General features: G+C 40.8%; 1 protein-coding gene across 1 annotated transcript; it reads right to left on the bottom strand.

Moving 5' to 3' along the window:
- Nucleotides 1-298: 298 nt before the first annotated feature.
- LOC111862373 (leucine-rich repeat neuronal protein 1) lies at nt 299-4,269 on the bottom strand. Its single transcript, XM_023847698.2, has one exon. It carries the CDS (start codon nt 4,241-4,243, stop codon nt 2,072-2,074), a length of 2,172 nt encoding a protein of 723 aa, XP_023703466.1. The 5' UTR covers nt 4,244-4,269; the 3' UTR covers nt 299-2,071.
- Between the last annotated feature and the right edge of the window lie 9,802 nt (nt 4,270-14,071).

Below are 14,071 nucleotides of genomic sequence, written 5' to 3' on the forward strand. Positions count from 1 at the left end.
TATTATTATTATTATTATTATTTTAATCTTCGTCTGTTGTCCAAGTTAAGAATACCGGGAGTCTTAATTCATTTCCTCCATATCTCCCCACGCCTTGAATTTTAAACTAAAAAAAGGAATAACTTTACTTTATTATTACAGTTAAGAGACTTCAACACCGGCAGTAGCGGTCTAAATAAAAGTGAAAGATTTGAACTCAAATTACTTTTAAGAAAATTAAAATTTGTGTAATACATGAGCTAGTCGAGCAGAGGATACTAAACCGCTGGAAAAAAAGTTTCAAGTAATTAAACACAAGTGTCACTTCTCAATGTGATAATTTTATTTCTTGTGTCCATCCCATCTGATTTCAATAGGTGTAAGGTAATGAAAAATTCACTCTCTTCAATTTGGGTAATTGTTTTGAAGTTCCATAACAAATGTTTACATAAGTACCTGAGTGTTGTGCAACTCTGCACAAGAGATCAGTAAGAACATTTTCCACCGTCCATAAAATTACTGTGGTCACTGCATCTAATAAAACAATTACTTTCACATCATGTATATTATTACAAAATTACTAATGTCCTTTCTGTCACGATGAGGTTACTGACACATATAGCGACCGACAGAGTATATCACTACATCCATTACACATGTTCTCTGTTTTGTTATGTTCTCCAAATTCGTCATTTAGTCATTTATTAATTTATCAGTGGTTTAATAGTGTCTGTTTCCAAAGGGAAGGGCAGACTTCCGTTTTCCACTCTTAACCACAGTGACAAACATCAGACAGCAAGTTCCAATGAAGATTCCTAATGAAGTTGACTTACTCCATAATTATCGATAAAACCCCACTCTTTGTCATGCATACAAAAGTCGATATGATATTACAGGTATACGAGTTTATATTACTACATACATATCATTATGAGATTCATCTTAGCCGGTTAAAATTCATTTAAATCTCTCGGTATGATATATACGTATGTTTAAATATTTTGTTGGTGGATACAGTCAGTTTGTCTAAGGCAGCTGTTCCGAGCTGTACGTACACGTTCCCTCAGGTGGCACATAAAACCTCATAAGCGCTTTATATTTCGTGCAATGTCTAATATATATCGAAAGGACCTCAATAAAGCCTCGAAAACTTCCTTTTGTACCGTGTTTATTGTTCATTAAATAAATACAATTTGTTTAAAATGAGTCTATGTAATTTGATATGTTTATAACTCGTGATAATATGTATTTTTAAATAAAATTGTATTCCTCACTGAAAAGATGAAATTTCTCTCCTAGACACAAGGGAGCGCTGGTTGAAAAAGGTTCGTTATCGCTCGTCTGTAAGTAGCCTATTGCATTGAACACAGAACTGGTCTGCCTATTTGAGGCCTATTGTATTATCATCTACTCAAGTTGTTTTACAGACAAAGTACAGTGTTCCCCGAACAACGGCACGTTACTTCCGTTGCGTTGTACCAAAGTATGTGCAAAAAAAGTAAGCGAGGAACACGGTGACCAAAGATTATCTTCAGAACAAACCGCTCAATAACAGAGAAACGCATCCCCCACTGCCACTGTTCCTTTCGGTTTGGGGTTTCTAACGCTATGCATGAATATATCCTTCTAGCTGATACAGACAACTCGAAAATCTGCATATAACTTATTTCTAGTGTGACCTAGAAGTTGTATATAGATTTAGAATATATTTCACAAATTGGTATATATAAAAATTAATTTGAGTTAACCTTATATATAATTTTATCGCAAAGGCGGCACCAATCGCAATGTCTTCTAGCACCAAGACACCCCTGTATAGCCCCCCCGTCCATGCACTCGACGCACATTGCACCAATAGACACTGTGGATGTTGCTTGAAGAGGGGCACTTCTTTGTCAAGCCACCAAAACAAGTAGAGACACTCGCGCATATATCAACTGAAAATCTTTACGTATAATTAGCTATGTTTTATTCTAACATTGAAGAAACATTTTCGATATCCCTCTTTAGCTCTCGGATGTTGTCAGTTACGATGCTGTAAATAAGGGGACAAGACACATTCTTCTCAATTCGGTCTCACTTCTCAGTTTCGTCACGCGAAGCCCATGAGGTTACTTTCTGTACTTTGATCTGCGAAGAGCGTGTCGTCTGTCAGGCTGATGTAGGTGATGAAAGCCATGTCGGAGTGAGTGGACGAAGACTGCAGGATGGAGCGTCCCGAGTACCCGGACTCACTCTTCCTCAGCTGGGCAGACTGCTGCTGGAGTTTGAGCCGCTGTCGCCAACAACGCAGTCCACAGAACGTAATGCACGTGGCCAGAATGATCCCCATCACCACGCTTATTAGAATAACGCTTAAATAACTACGTTCGATACCGAGAGTCAGCAAGAAGCTTTCTCTTCGAGTAGTAACCGAAATTGTCGAAATCACCAACGTGTATTCTTCGCGTTGAATACAGAGAGAGAATGAATACGTAGTCCCCGGTTTGAGTCCGTGTATGGTGTAGGAGTGCATCTTCAGACCCACAGAGAATGTCACAGATTGATAATTTGGAACTGTTGTTGTAAGAATATCACTGTTTTCCTTAAGAGTTTCTTCGTATCTTAACGTGTAGCTGTTAGAGACGGAACTTGACATATTCCACGATAGCGTGACGAACGTCGACGTGATTGATAACGGGATCAGGTGCACGTTAATATCACGTACGTGAAGTTCCACTGATCGACTGTCCTCACCGATTTCGTTCCTAGCCACGCACTTGTAAGATCCACTGTCATCGTTGTGCAAGTAATGAACAGTGAGTGTGTGATCGGCAACACAAAATCTTCCAGCACATTTTCCATTATAAAGACGCTGTCCAGTCTTCAAAAACCAGTTTACTTTTACGTCCGGCTTACCAAGAGCTCGGCAGTGAAAGGATGCATTATTGCCGATGGTTTCGTGGTAAGATACAGGGAATAGAGGTATTATGTATGGGATGCAGCTGGAAGAAGCGTGAGGAAGCTGCATTAGTGATAGGAGACTACCATCATTTATCTGCGAACAGAACACTTCGTCTTGTGTCATATTCTGTAGCCATGACAAACTACAATGACAAATAAATTTATTGTTGGCGACGCGAAGTTCAGTCACCTCTGGTGTTCCTTGCAGTAGCTCCTGTTCCAAGGTAATAAGAGAATTATTTGAAAGATCTAAAATCCGCAATTTAGGCGAATTCACCAAACTTTGCGGATGAACGTATGTCAGTGCTGGATTACCACGAATTCGTAACTCCTCCAGGTCGATCAAATTGAGGAAAGCTTCTCTGTGAATCAACTGCAGATATCTATGATTTGAAACGCTGAGCGATCTAACTGACAGACCGACAATTGCACCAGCATCAAACACGTGGAACAAGTTAGCGTCCAGCACTAAAAGTTGAACATGGCCAAGACGCTTAAGTGCGGTGTTCGGCATACGGCGAAGCGCATTTTGTGCAAGATTCAAATGACCAGAGATGTTGATACCCTCAAAGGCGCTGTCTTCAAGTCGCATAATGTGATTATTGGAAAGATCAAGTATGTGTAAATTGTGTTCGAATACGAAACTTGGAATTCGAGACAGTGCGTTACTTGCCAGGTACACTTCTTGCAAGTTGGGAGTGTCTGCGAAGAAATGTGCCTTCAATACTGACAGCCGGTTGTGATGAAGGTCTAGCACTCTGAGAACAGGCAGCAGAAAGCACGATGGGGAGATCGTATGCAATCCATTTGCAGAAAGATCTAAACTTCTTAGCTCAGGAAAATCACGGAAACTATACGGTTGTATTATATGAAGACTGTTTCCACTGAGGTCCAATGATCTGAGCTTAGGTAACGTCTTGCCTGTTCCCGCGATCTCGTTAATACCGTTGCTGTTCAAGTCTAGCAACAAAAGACCTGGCAATCGCCGGAAAGTAAAAAAATCCACTCGACGAATACTTGTGTTTGATATTCGGAGCACTTCCACGGTAGAACTAATATGAGACATCATTGACAGTTCGCCTTGGCCAATACCTGAACACGTGATCGACTTGGCTCGACGACCCACTGTTTGTTCCTCATCACTACGGCACACACACAAGTCGGGGCATGATGGTGGATCCACTACCGCCAGATTGGCTAAAGCCCCAAGCACTCCCGCCACTACCAGCAGGCAGTGCTGAAGCAAACTCGGCATGTTCGCGTCAACTGTTCTCACGTGGCGTCTGCAGCCATGTCTAGACACTGCAACCCCAGCAAACATCACAAGCACCACAGCCGAACTGCACGCTCAGGAGCCTCAGGAGGGGAACAGCAAAGCCCAACCAACGTACCCACAATTCTGCGCACGCGCTGCGCCTTAGTACGAACGGAAGGAGGCGCCATACAGACAAACTAGTTCCCTAGTGATGCAACAAGTTCCTCTACGTTTCAACATGTAATAAAAAAAAACCCCGAAGGAGAGTACAATACGATATTTCGGCTTGATTTATCTGCTTCAATAGCGACTGCAGAATACGGAGATGATAACGGTAGGAGGAAGTTAATGCAGTAGTACTAACATTACGCTGAAACATGATGCAGCATGTATCAGACCGTAATACGCTCTATCTTATAAAATTTTTTACGTTGTGTCATGTTTCCAAATGGATTGCTACATTGTATTATATTATATAACTCCTTTCACATATCCGTTGATAGGTACTGTGCTAAGTTTAAATACACAGACACACACCGGCTCCCTTGCATTAAGAGCTCTGCAATAGAATTCGTGTTTTATGTTTAAAGATGCAACCCAGGTAACAGTAGAAAACTTCGCTGCTAATAAACACAGCACAGGTTATGTAAATAAAAAAGTAAGTAAAGCTATCCCTGTACCAGGCCGTGAAGGCCCATAGGGTTGTGAGATGTTGAGGATCCCACATTATCTAGACAGTTGGCTCATAGGTGGCGGTAAGGTTGTCAGCCTTACGCGCCGGCCGCGCTTTACTCCACAGGAAAATTATTTAATTAATTCCTGGTACTCATTTCTGTTAGAGGCTGAGTCAACCCTAGGGCCATAATGCGGCTGGAAGGATTAGGTCAATTGAAAAAATCCACTGACCTCATCGGGACTTGAACCCGCGACCTTCCGGCTTGTAGCATAGTGCTTCAACCAACTACGCTAACGCGTGCCCCAGGTTCTTAATTTTCACTGCACTGGGAGCCCCTTATCTCTTAAAACCCCTTTACGGATTCAATGTGCGTTCCTTAGAAGAATTCTCAATTCAGATATGTCTGAATCCCTGCAGCACACCCAAATTTAAATTGTTACGAGACGAGTTCCTTTTTGTGCACGTGGCTGGTTCGCAAGACATGTTGCGGCAAACACTAGCTTGCCCGCTTCTGTGTATTGATTTCCCAGGCATGTCTGTCTGAGTGGGCTCTGTAGAGCCACTGACCACTAGAATCCCCTCTCTTGTTCCAAATATCCAAATAGCTTACACATCTATATTCCCCACTTACAAATCCCACAGTGAATATCTGTTCCAGCTCTTATTTTCACTCGAAAACTATTCATGTTGCACAGTGCAGTGCCTTACTCTACTGCCGCAGCTCTGCTTCCTCTTACAGAGAGACAGACGGCTAACCGTCACACATATCGCCAAACCATTCAACCTTTCATTCTTCCTTGTCAAATAAATTAATGAAGAATAGGATAAGTATCAAGGACATACCTTTGCCAGCAAGTTCAACTGGAAACAACACATCCTCACGAAAAGAAAACAAATGGATCAAAAAATCAAAGACTTATATTGGCTCATAGAAAAAAAAAACACACCTATCCCCTGACAAGCTGCTAATATACAAATCAGTCATCAAACCAATATGGACATACGGAACCCAGCTCTGGGTATGCGCCAGCAAATCAAATATAGATCACATCCAATGAACTCAATAAAAAATTCTACGTCTCATTGTAAACGCCCCATGGTACGTGTCTAACCACAACATTCACACAGACCTCAAAACTACATACGTCACAGAAGTCATCAAAGAAGACAGCATCAAACCCTTCAACAAATTAGTTAACCACCCCAAAACGCGGCCACAGAAGAATTCGACGAAAGTAGCCAGAAGACCTAAAAATCTGAGGGACGCGTCGATGGAAGTGACCCACTGAAGCCACTGAAGTGTACAATTCTTAAAAAATTGTATACAAGACAGCAAATTGACTAAAAGACTATACTATCTGATTGTCAATAAAGGAGATTAAAACAAAAAAGGAATACGATAAGAGAAGGAACACCGAGATGAATAGAGAAATCATGTGCGCTCCACGCAGGAAATAGTCTGTTATACCCAACGACGGGATTGGAAATAGGTCGCTGTGTGGAATGAGTATGAAACTAGAAAATGCACTATCAATGACACCTTAGAACACGATAATAGCTCAGTGAATTCTGTACCAGGAACTACAACTTCCTCTATTCTCATGGTAACGTTATTATGAAAGAAACTAAATACAAACGAATTTTCTCTCCAAACTGCAGGAGCATGAAGAAGTGCGGTCGTTACGTGCCGCCCTGTAGCCACTGGAAATTTCTATGAACCTTGCGCGGCTCAGGACAGAGACCAATGCGGTCTCTCGTGAAGAGAGTAACGACACTTCGATCCAATAAAAGCGGGAATTCTATTTCTAGAGGAACAAACGTTAACTTCTCAGCATGGAATATGCTCCATGGAGCTAATTTGGTCACTTCAAATATTATTTAACAACCGCCTAGCATGATTATGCACATTTTCCCATTTTCGTATGTAAAAAGTTTTGATGATGTATAAAAAGTAATGCTATCCCTGTACCAGGCCGTGGAGGTCCATAGGGTTGTGATATGTTGAGATTCCCACATTTTCTGGACAAACGGCTCATAGATGGCGGTAAGATTGTCAGCCTCACGCGCAAGCCGCGCTTTACCCCCAAGAACATTCCAAGAACTTTCCTGGTACATATTTCCGTTGGAGGCTGAGTTGACCCCAGGGCCATAGTACGGCTGGAAGTATTAGGTAAATTGAAAAAAAAAATCCAATGACCGATGTATTCGGGAGCGTAAATGAAATATCGGGAAATCGTAACTTCAGCACCAGTTAGAAGTGTGACGTCAGCTTCACGCTCCGATACTTTTCCCAAGCACCCATTCGTTGAACGAAAACTGATAGGACCCCACAGCCTGTATGGGAGTAGCAGGGGAAAACTCACTGTCCGTAGTGGGAATAAGGAATTTTGTCGCAAAGCTCGTAGCGGACACTGTACTCACTTGGCTGTAAAGTAAAGAACAGTGAAGCTGTCTCTGTGCTTAACTAATTAAGCACTACGCCATGAAGACGTATGGGGAGTGGATAAATAGATCCACATTTTCTTGACCTCGGCACTAGCTGGAAGTGAGTGGTTAGCTTCACGCCCCGACCGCTTTATCCACGGGGAAAGAGTCCACGGTACCAATTGGATAAGAGGTTGGGTGGGCCCCAGAGTCGATCTGAACAAAATTGAGAAGAAAAAATTCTTGACCTTATACGGACTTGAACTCCGACCTCTCGGTCGTCAAGCCTGTAGCTAGTCGCTATCCCGGCTTGGCTGTAGCCTCAGTTTTTTAATGTTTTAAAAAGGACTTTTCCAGTGCGCACTCTTACTGCGCTGGGTGTAGCCTTGCCTGCAAAGCATAGTGAAGATTATTGGCTCGCGTGATACACACCAAACATATTTCTTAGAACTAATTGCATCTGTATCAAACACACAAAAACCATAATCCTCCTCGCAATAAAGGAATGTCGAACATAAATTTCCAGTTCATGGAGTGGATCTTCATGAAAAATATGTGGAATATATGTGCTCCGGTGTCGGCTTGGTGTTCACATGTCCGTTTCACTTAAATAGGAAACGACTATATCAGCTCGTGGTCAAGCTCTTCATTGTATACAAAGTTATGCACAACTATGGTTTTCTAAGCACGTAGTCGGCATATTTTGGGGGGCTTTTCTCAAGGTTCCCTTCTTATTGAACACGGACGTGTGTACATTACAGCAGTTACGTGAAGCGCAAGTCCCCTAAGAAGTAGGGAAGAAAATGCAGAAGAAATCCTTCTTAGCTTCGAGTTTCCCACAGAAATGCATTCACGGCCTTGTCGATAATGTAAGAAGTGGCGTATTAATAGACAGGAAAACACAACGTCAACATCGATTATAAGTCGATATCGTAAATCGGCTTTAATATTCGCCTTTTCATCCCCAGAAATGCCTTGCGCAATATATGAAAATTCCAAAAGAGGCCGCGAGACCAGCACCCAAATTACTGAAACTGCAGTCCTACACGATCACAGACGAGCAATCTTTGTTTAGTCATGTAGCCAGTCATTTCTATCACTAGTGACTTCAGTTTGTTGACTGTGTTTAACTTCACCTCGAATTGACTTCTATTTTTGCAAATAAGTCCTGGTTCTACTGGAGAGGACACGCGGAAACACGCCGACGGATCCTGACGAAGGATCTATATTAACGAAGTTACGTTTCATGGTGTAAATTCTGTACAGCGCTTCATCAGACCGAGAGAAGTTACTCATTCAGGCAGCAGTATTTATGGGCGATATGTAGTGTAAAGAAAGAATAAGAATTTGTCCTCGCTCTCATTCCAGTCTCTGAGCAGCCGTTGTTTCGAGTAGTAACAGAGATGCAATAAATAATAGTAGAAGATCAGTAAAAAGAAGAAGTCGTGGAAGAATTGAGAGTCAATTTATCTGGAGTGGAGGAAGAGCATTATGTTAATAGATGATTCCCAAGCTTCAGTCGCTCGTCCCTTTGGCGAGGCAAATATGACAAAAGGCGTTGGAATGATAAAATGTAATGTCTTCAGAGAAGGATAAAGCAATTTTGCTCTTCTGAGTTAATGATGAAATGCACAATTTTGAATGTGACTTTCATCTGCGAGGTTATTTCCTCATTTGGCGATTAAGAAAAGGAATAACCCATGCGTGCAAAGCCAAAATATCATGACTCGGGACAGCCGCCACGTATCCTCCTTATGTGCACATATAGTGCTTGTATACGGATACATAATTTTTTTATTGCTAGTGGGATGGGACTAAGTCCCTTGTACTGCGGCCACTTCTGGCCTATTGTACCAGCCCCAGATGATAGATGAGGGTGATTGTGGAGCAATTGGTGGAATGAAGATTGGCAGGGGAAACCGAAGTACTAGGAGAAAAACTGCTCCAGCGCCATTTTGTCCACCACGAATCCCACTTGACCAGACCCGGGATCGAACCCAGGCCGCCGCGGTGGAAAGTCAGTGACTAACCGCTTGATAGTTTCCTTAGTAATCGATAGTACAGCGGATATACTCTGTCCAGTTAAATAATAAATTTTGTATTCTTATACGTAAATTAAGTTACGATATATTGTGTTATTGTTCCTCTCATTCTTACTGACATAATTAATTATTTCTCAGTCACAGCAGTATAAGTAATGAATTTTGGAATTACAGAGAAACATAATAAGAACATCTACATTATTAGGAATACAGACACTTAGCTGAAGTATCTGTCTTTTAAATTCTTCGTGCTCATGATTTGGGTAAATAAAGGTATTACAATAGTTTTACAAACTGTTCTTATTCATGCACCTCCTTATTGGCACTACAGCGCTTATTATTCGTTGTTACTGCTCTGAGCAAGGGCACACAGAATTGAATTTAACTCATGGTTCGAAAGCCACTCCAGCAAAAATTACTAACACTAATCAGATTAATTGCCGGTCACAGTAGCCGAGCGGTCTAAGGCATGTACTGTCTTCGCTCGCTTGGAAACCGGGATCGTGGGTTCGAATCCCACTCGGCACGGATGTTTAGTTTGTGTGCGCGTTTTTCTGTGTTTGTGTACAGGTAGAGGCCTTGAGACGAGCTGATCACCCGCCCAAGGAGTCCTACTGAATGTGTAAGATCTAGAAAAACCGAAGTGAACGGAGAAGTTCATGGAGGTAGGCCTAGGCCCACTGGGGCTGTAGTGCCAAGGGGATAAAAATAGTAATATGTATGCAGGTCTAGTAACCTGTACAATAATAAAGTAGGTTTTATGAGCTCTGCTGGGAACTTTTTAGGAATACTTGGAAAGAAGCTTCAATTTACTATATTAACGTCTGCACACAATTCCATAAAATCACTGTCTCTGCAACAATTGTTTAGAAAGTTTAGCTTTCTATTCCACAGACTTCTTGGAGCATCTTGCGGAGTTCTCTTGTGTTTATGATATACGTGACCTTGTAAATTTTTGGTCCGTAGACTTGATATTTTTCTTAGTTAAACGTGATAGTTTTTTTTCCTTGGGACTACAGCCCCAGTGGGCCTAGGCCTACCTCCATGAACTTCTCCGTTCACTTCGGTTTTTCTAGGTCTTATACATTCGGTAGGACTCCTTGGGCGGGTGATCAGCTCCTCACAAGGCCTCTACCTGTACACACAGAAAAACGCACACACAAAATAAATATCCATAACGTGAGTGGGATTCGAACCCACGATCCCGGTGTCCAAGCGAGCGAAGACAATACATGCCAAACTTGATAGTTACAGCGACAAATTTGCTAATTCATTTGCACGAATTCGGCTCAGGAAGTTGGAAGTAAATAGATATATGTTTTTCCCTGGCTGCCAGACTAAATTTCATTGCGCGCTCTCAATAATCGTACTAATGGCACTATGCTACAAGCCGGAAGGTCGCGGGTTTAAGTCCCGATGAGGTAATTGGATTTTTTTTTAATTTACCTAATCCTTCCAGCCGCACTATGGCCCTGGGGTCGATTCAGCCTCTAACAGGAATGAGTACCAGGAATTAAATAATTTTCTTGGGGAGTAAAGCGCGGCCGGCGCGTAAGGCTGACAACTTCACCGCCATCTGTGAGCAGACTGTCTAGATAATGTGGGAGCCTAAACGTCTCACAACCCTATGGGCCTTCACGGCCTCTTACAGGGATAGCTTTACTTTTTACTTTATGTTTATTTCAAACCGTTCTGTACGCATTCCTTACATTGTTCCTCGCAAACTGGATGGTCTTTAAGGCAGGATTAAACTTTCAGAACATCTTACTATATAATTACATCTCCACTTTCCAGTATGCGACAAGGTTGCATGGGTAATTTATTTTTAAAGGAAACCGGTTTATTTACTCCTCGACTGTGTAGACCTATGTAATAATTTATATTCGTCTAAAAACTTAAATACATAAAAATTTAAAGGAGATATCACAGCATCATTAAAATCATTCCCTTTGTGACTGCACTGCATAATTACGCTCCGAATGATCGTTAAACAGTTACTTTCATCGCATAATTCAAAATTGGATTTTCTCAAACAAAGCACACAAAGGCAATTTGTATTCAGGGCGGTGAATTTTGAACAAAAAAGAACTGAATGAATTATTGCATGGCATTTACGTTATCAATCAGTTGTAGGGCTGACTAGTCGGCAGATACATTACCCTTAGCTGAGCTTTTAATCGCTGCTGTCAGCTGTACACGTTGATCAAAAACGCAAGACATGGAGCACTTAAATTTAGCAGCTGATCAGACCACATAACGTCATAGGGTGTCACGAAATTGCATATATTTACTAGAAATAAATAATATATTAAGCACAGTTTTTAAGCCATTATTACACATGACACTATAATGGTTCCAAAATTTGTAAACCTTTCCTACTGTATAAAGAACAACAGTTTCCAAATATGAAAATAATTGTATGCATATTTTATATAGTGTCGACTGAGCGGAGATGATGATGCATATAGTGAAATTAAAGGAAACGAAAGGAGGTTGCAGTCTCCCATATAAAGAATTCACTCGACATGCCTCTGAAGAAACACCGGAAAACCAAAAACTAAGTGGAGTACTCCTGTCATTATAGCAATCCCCCCCCCCCAAAGAAATTCGAACTGAATGCATTTGAATTACAAGCCAGATGCTTCTAAAACTTTTCTCATATTCCACTCTTTATTTGCCCATTATATTAAATGTAAGAATAGTATACATGATAAAATTAAAGTTTATTTAAAATACATATTAGTCAAAATAGCTCAGCATATAGTTAAAATTATCTGTCCTGGTATCGCAACGGACATTAAAATATTCTGAATTGTATGTGGAAAATCAATATATTCAGCAAAAGATGATTTTTATTTTCACTTTACACCTTTCCTCGCACTGCAGGGAACAGTCGCCTCCTGTCACTCTCACTTGTTCCCAGAAAGTTACATCAAAATTGAAACACTATTTCCTTTCTAGGCGTTTAATATATGCCTTCTGCCGATTCGAGTTGGCATCATTCACTCGTGAACTGATAACTACAACAACATTCTGTCACTCTCTAGGAGGATGCATCTATAGACATAACACGCGTATGTCGATATACGTTTGTTGCTTATAAAGGTACGCAAGATGCTCTGGCGCGGTGGGAGAGGACGTTGACCGAGTCCGGTCCTCCTTGTTACGATCATCTAAATTAAGTTTGAGTCTGATTAATTTCTGCTTCATGGATACCAGTGCTCGTACTAGCTATCATTTCCTGTTGTGATTACATCATGACCCTCTTTAGGATAAAATAGTATTGATGCATGATGTTAAGGTGAAAAAAATTACATTCCCTCATTGCCAGTAGATGCAACTGCCAAAAACAGTTTTTCTGACATATATTTTGTATTCTTTAAGTACTGGATATTGTGATATTATGGCAGGATGTGAATAAGTGTCGCAATTACTGATTAGTCTTCTTCTTCTATTCCTATTCCTCCCGCTTGGAGCATAGGGCATCCGTGAAACGCTTCGTTTCACCTCAGTTTCTTAATGTAAGACAGTCAGCAGGACTCCATGGACGGGTAATCAGCCCATCGCAAGGCCGCTACCTAACACAGACACAGAATAAACACAGGTATACATCCATGCTTTAAGTAGGATACAAAACCACAATCTCAGTGTTCGAGAGGGGCGAAGACATTTTATGCCTTAGACCGTGCGGCCACTGTGATCGGCTATTAATTAATAAACTTAAATATAGTTCCAGTACTAAGTGTTTCTGACATTTAGAAAATAAATAAATAACAATTATTACAACTTCAGTTATTGACAATGAACGTTTGAACATTTCTGGTGCAGGGAAGACCAGGTCTGGTTATTAAATTTAAATTAAAAAACAGTTTCCAGTAGTAGTGGTTCCTCCCGCTACCAAATGGGAGTTATACTGCGCCTCTGCTTATCCTCACTCGATAGCCGCTTTGCACTTGGTCATCTTATGTGCATGTAAGAAAACTATTTTTTTACTTCAAGTAATTTTCCCATTCCTTGGTCCTTGTTTTATAACAGCGAGTTACTTCAAATTTGTCTAACAGACTTCATGGTGTCTGCCTAACTGAAATTCAAGAACTTCACTATTATGTTTTCAACTTTGTATAGCATGTCCCTGCTCTTGTAGTTCACTTCAAAACGAATGGCGTAACATTGGGTAAACTGCTACAACTAGCTATGATGTACACTGTGTATAATACACTTCCATAATTCATTTTACAAGTGAAAAATAACAAGTGTCTTGCCACATTTAAATCGCTGCATTAGGAACTCACGGACAGAATCAAATGACTGAAATTACTTAAACTGTTTCCCTTTCAGTATTGAAAGACTGTATGAACTGTAGTGATAAATGAAATCATATTTTTTTATGCTTCATAATCATAAATTCGCTATAGAGAAGTTACATAGCAAATCTCATTGACGCACACCCCTTCATGCATATGCACTAAACTCTAGGATCTAATGTGAGACAATGTTTAACACGGTTTGTAAGCACTTTGAAAATTGTTTATATTGTGATGATAGCGACATGACAGTAATAAGTCTGGGTGGAAGGCAGGATAATTCTCTATAGTTCATGGAGAATCTCATAAAGGATACTGAAGTTACAAAAGATAAACCTGCATTACTTCTGCTGGACAATCGTCACATTTCTAACAGTACTTAAGCTTGCAAAATAAAATTGAGCGATGTGGCTCTTTCCCACCCCATACCACTTAGAAACCGAAACCC

The sequence above is a fragment of the Cryptotermes secundus genome, unplaced genomic scaffold (genome assembly GCF_002891405.2).
Source record: "Cryptotermes secundus unplaced genomic scaffold, Csec_1.0 scaffold617, whole genome shotgun sequence".
Classification (NCBI taxonomy): Eukaryota; Metazoa; Arthropoda; class Insecta; order Blattodea; family Kalotermitidae; genus Cryptotermes; species Cryptotermes secundus.

Bases quoted from the DNA above. Each gene is read 5' to 3' on its own strand.
- LOC111862373 (XM_023847698.2), bottom strand. From the start codon at position 4,243: ATGTTTGCTGGGGTTGCAGTGTCTAGACATGGCTGCAGACGCCACGTG.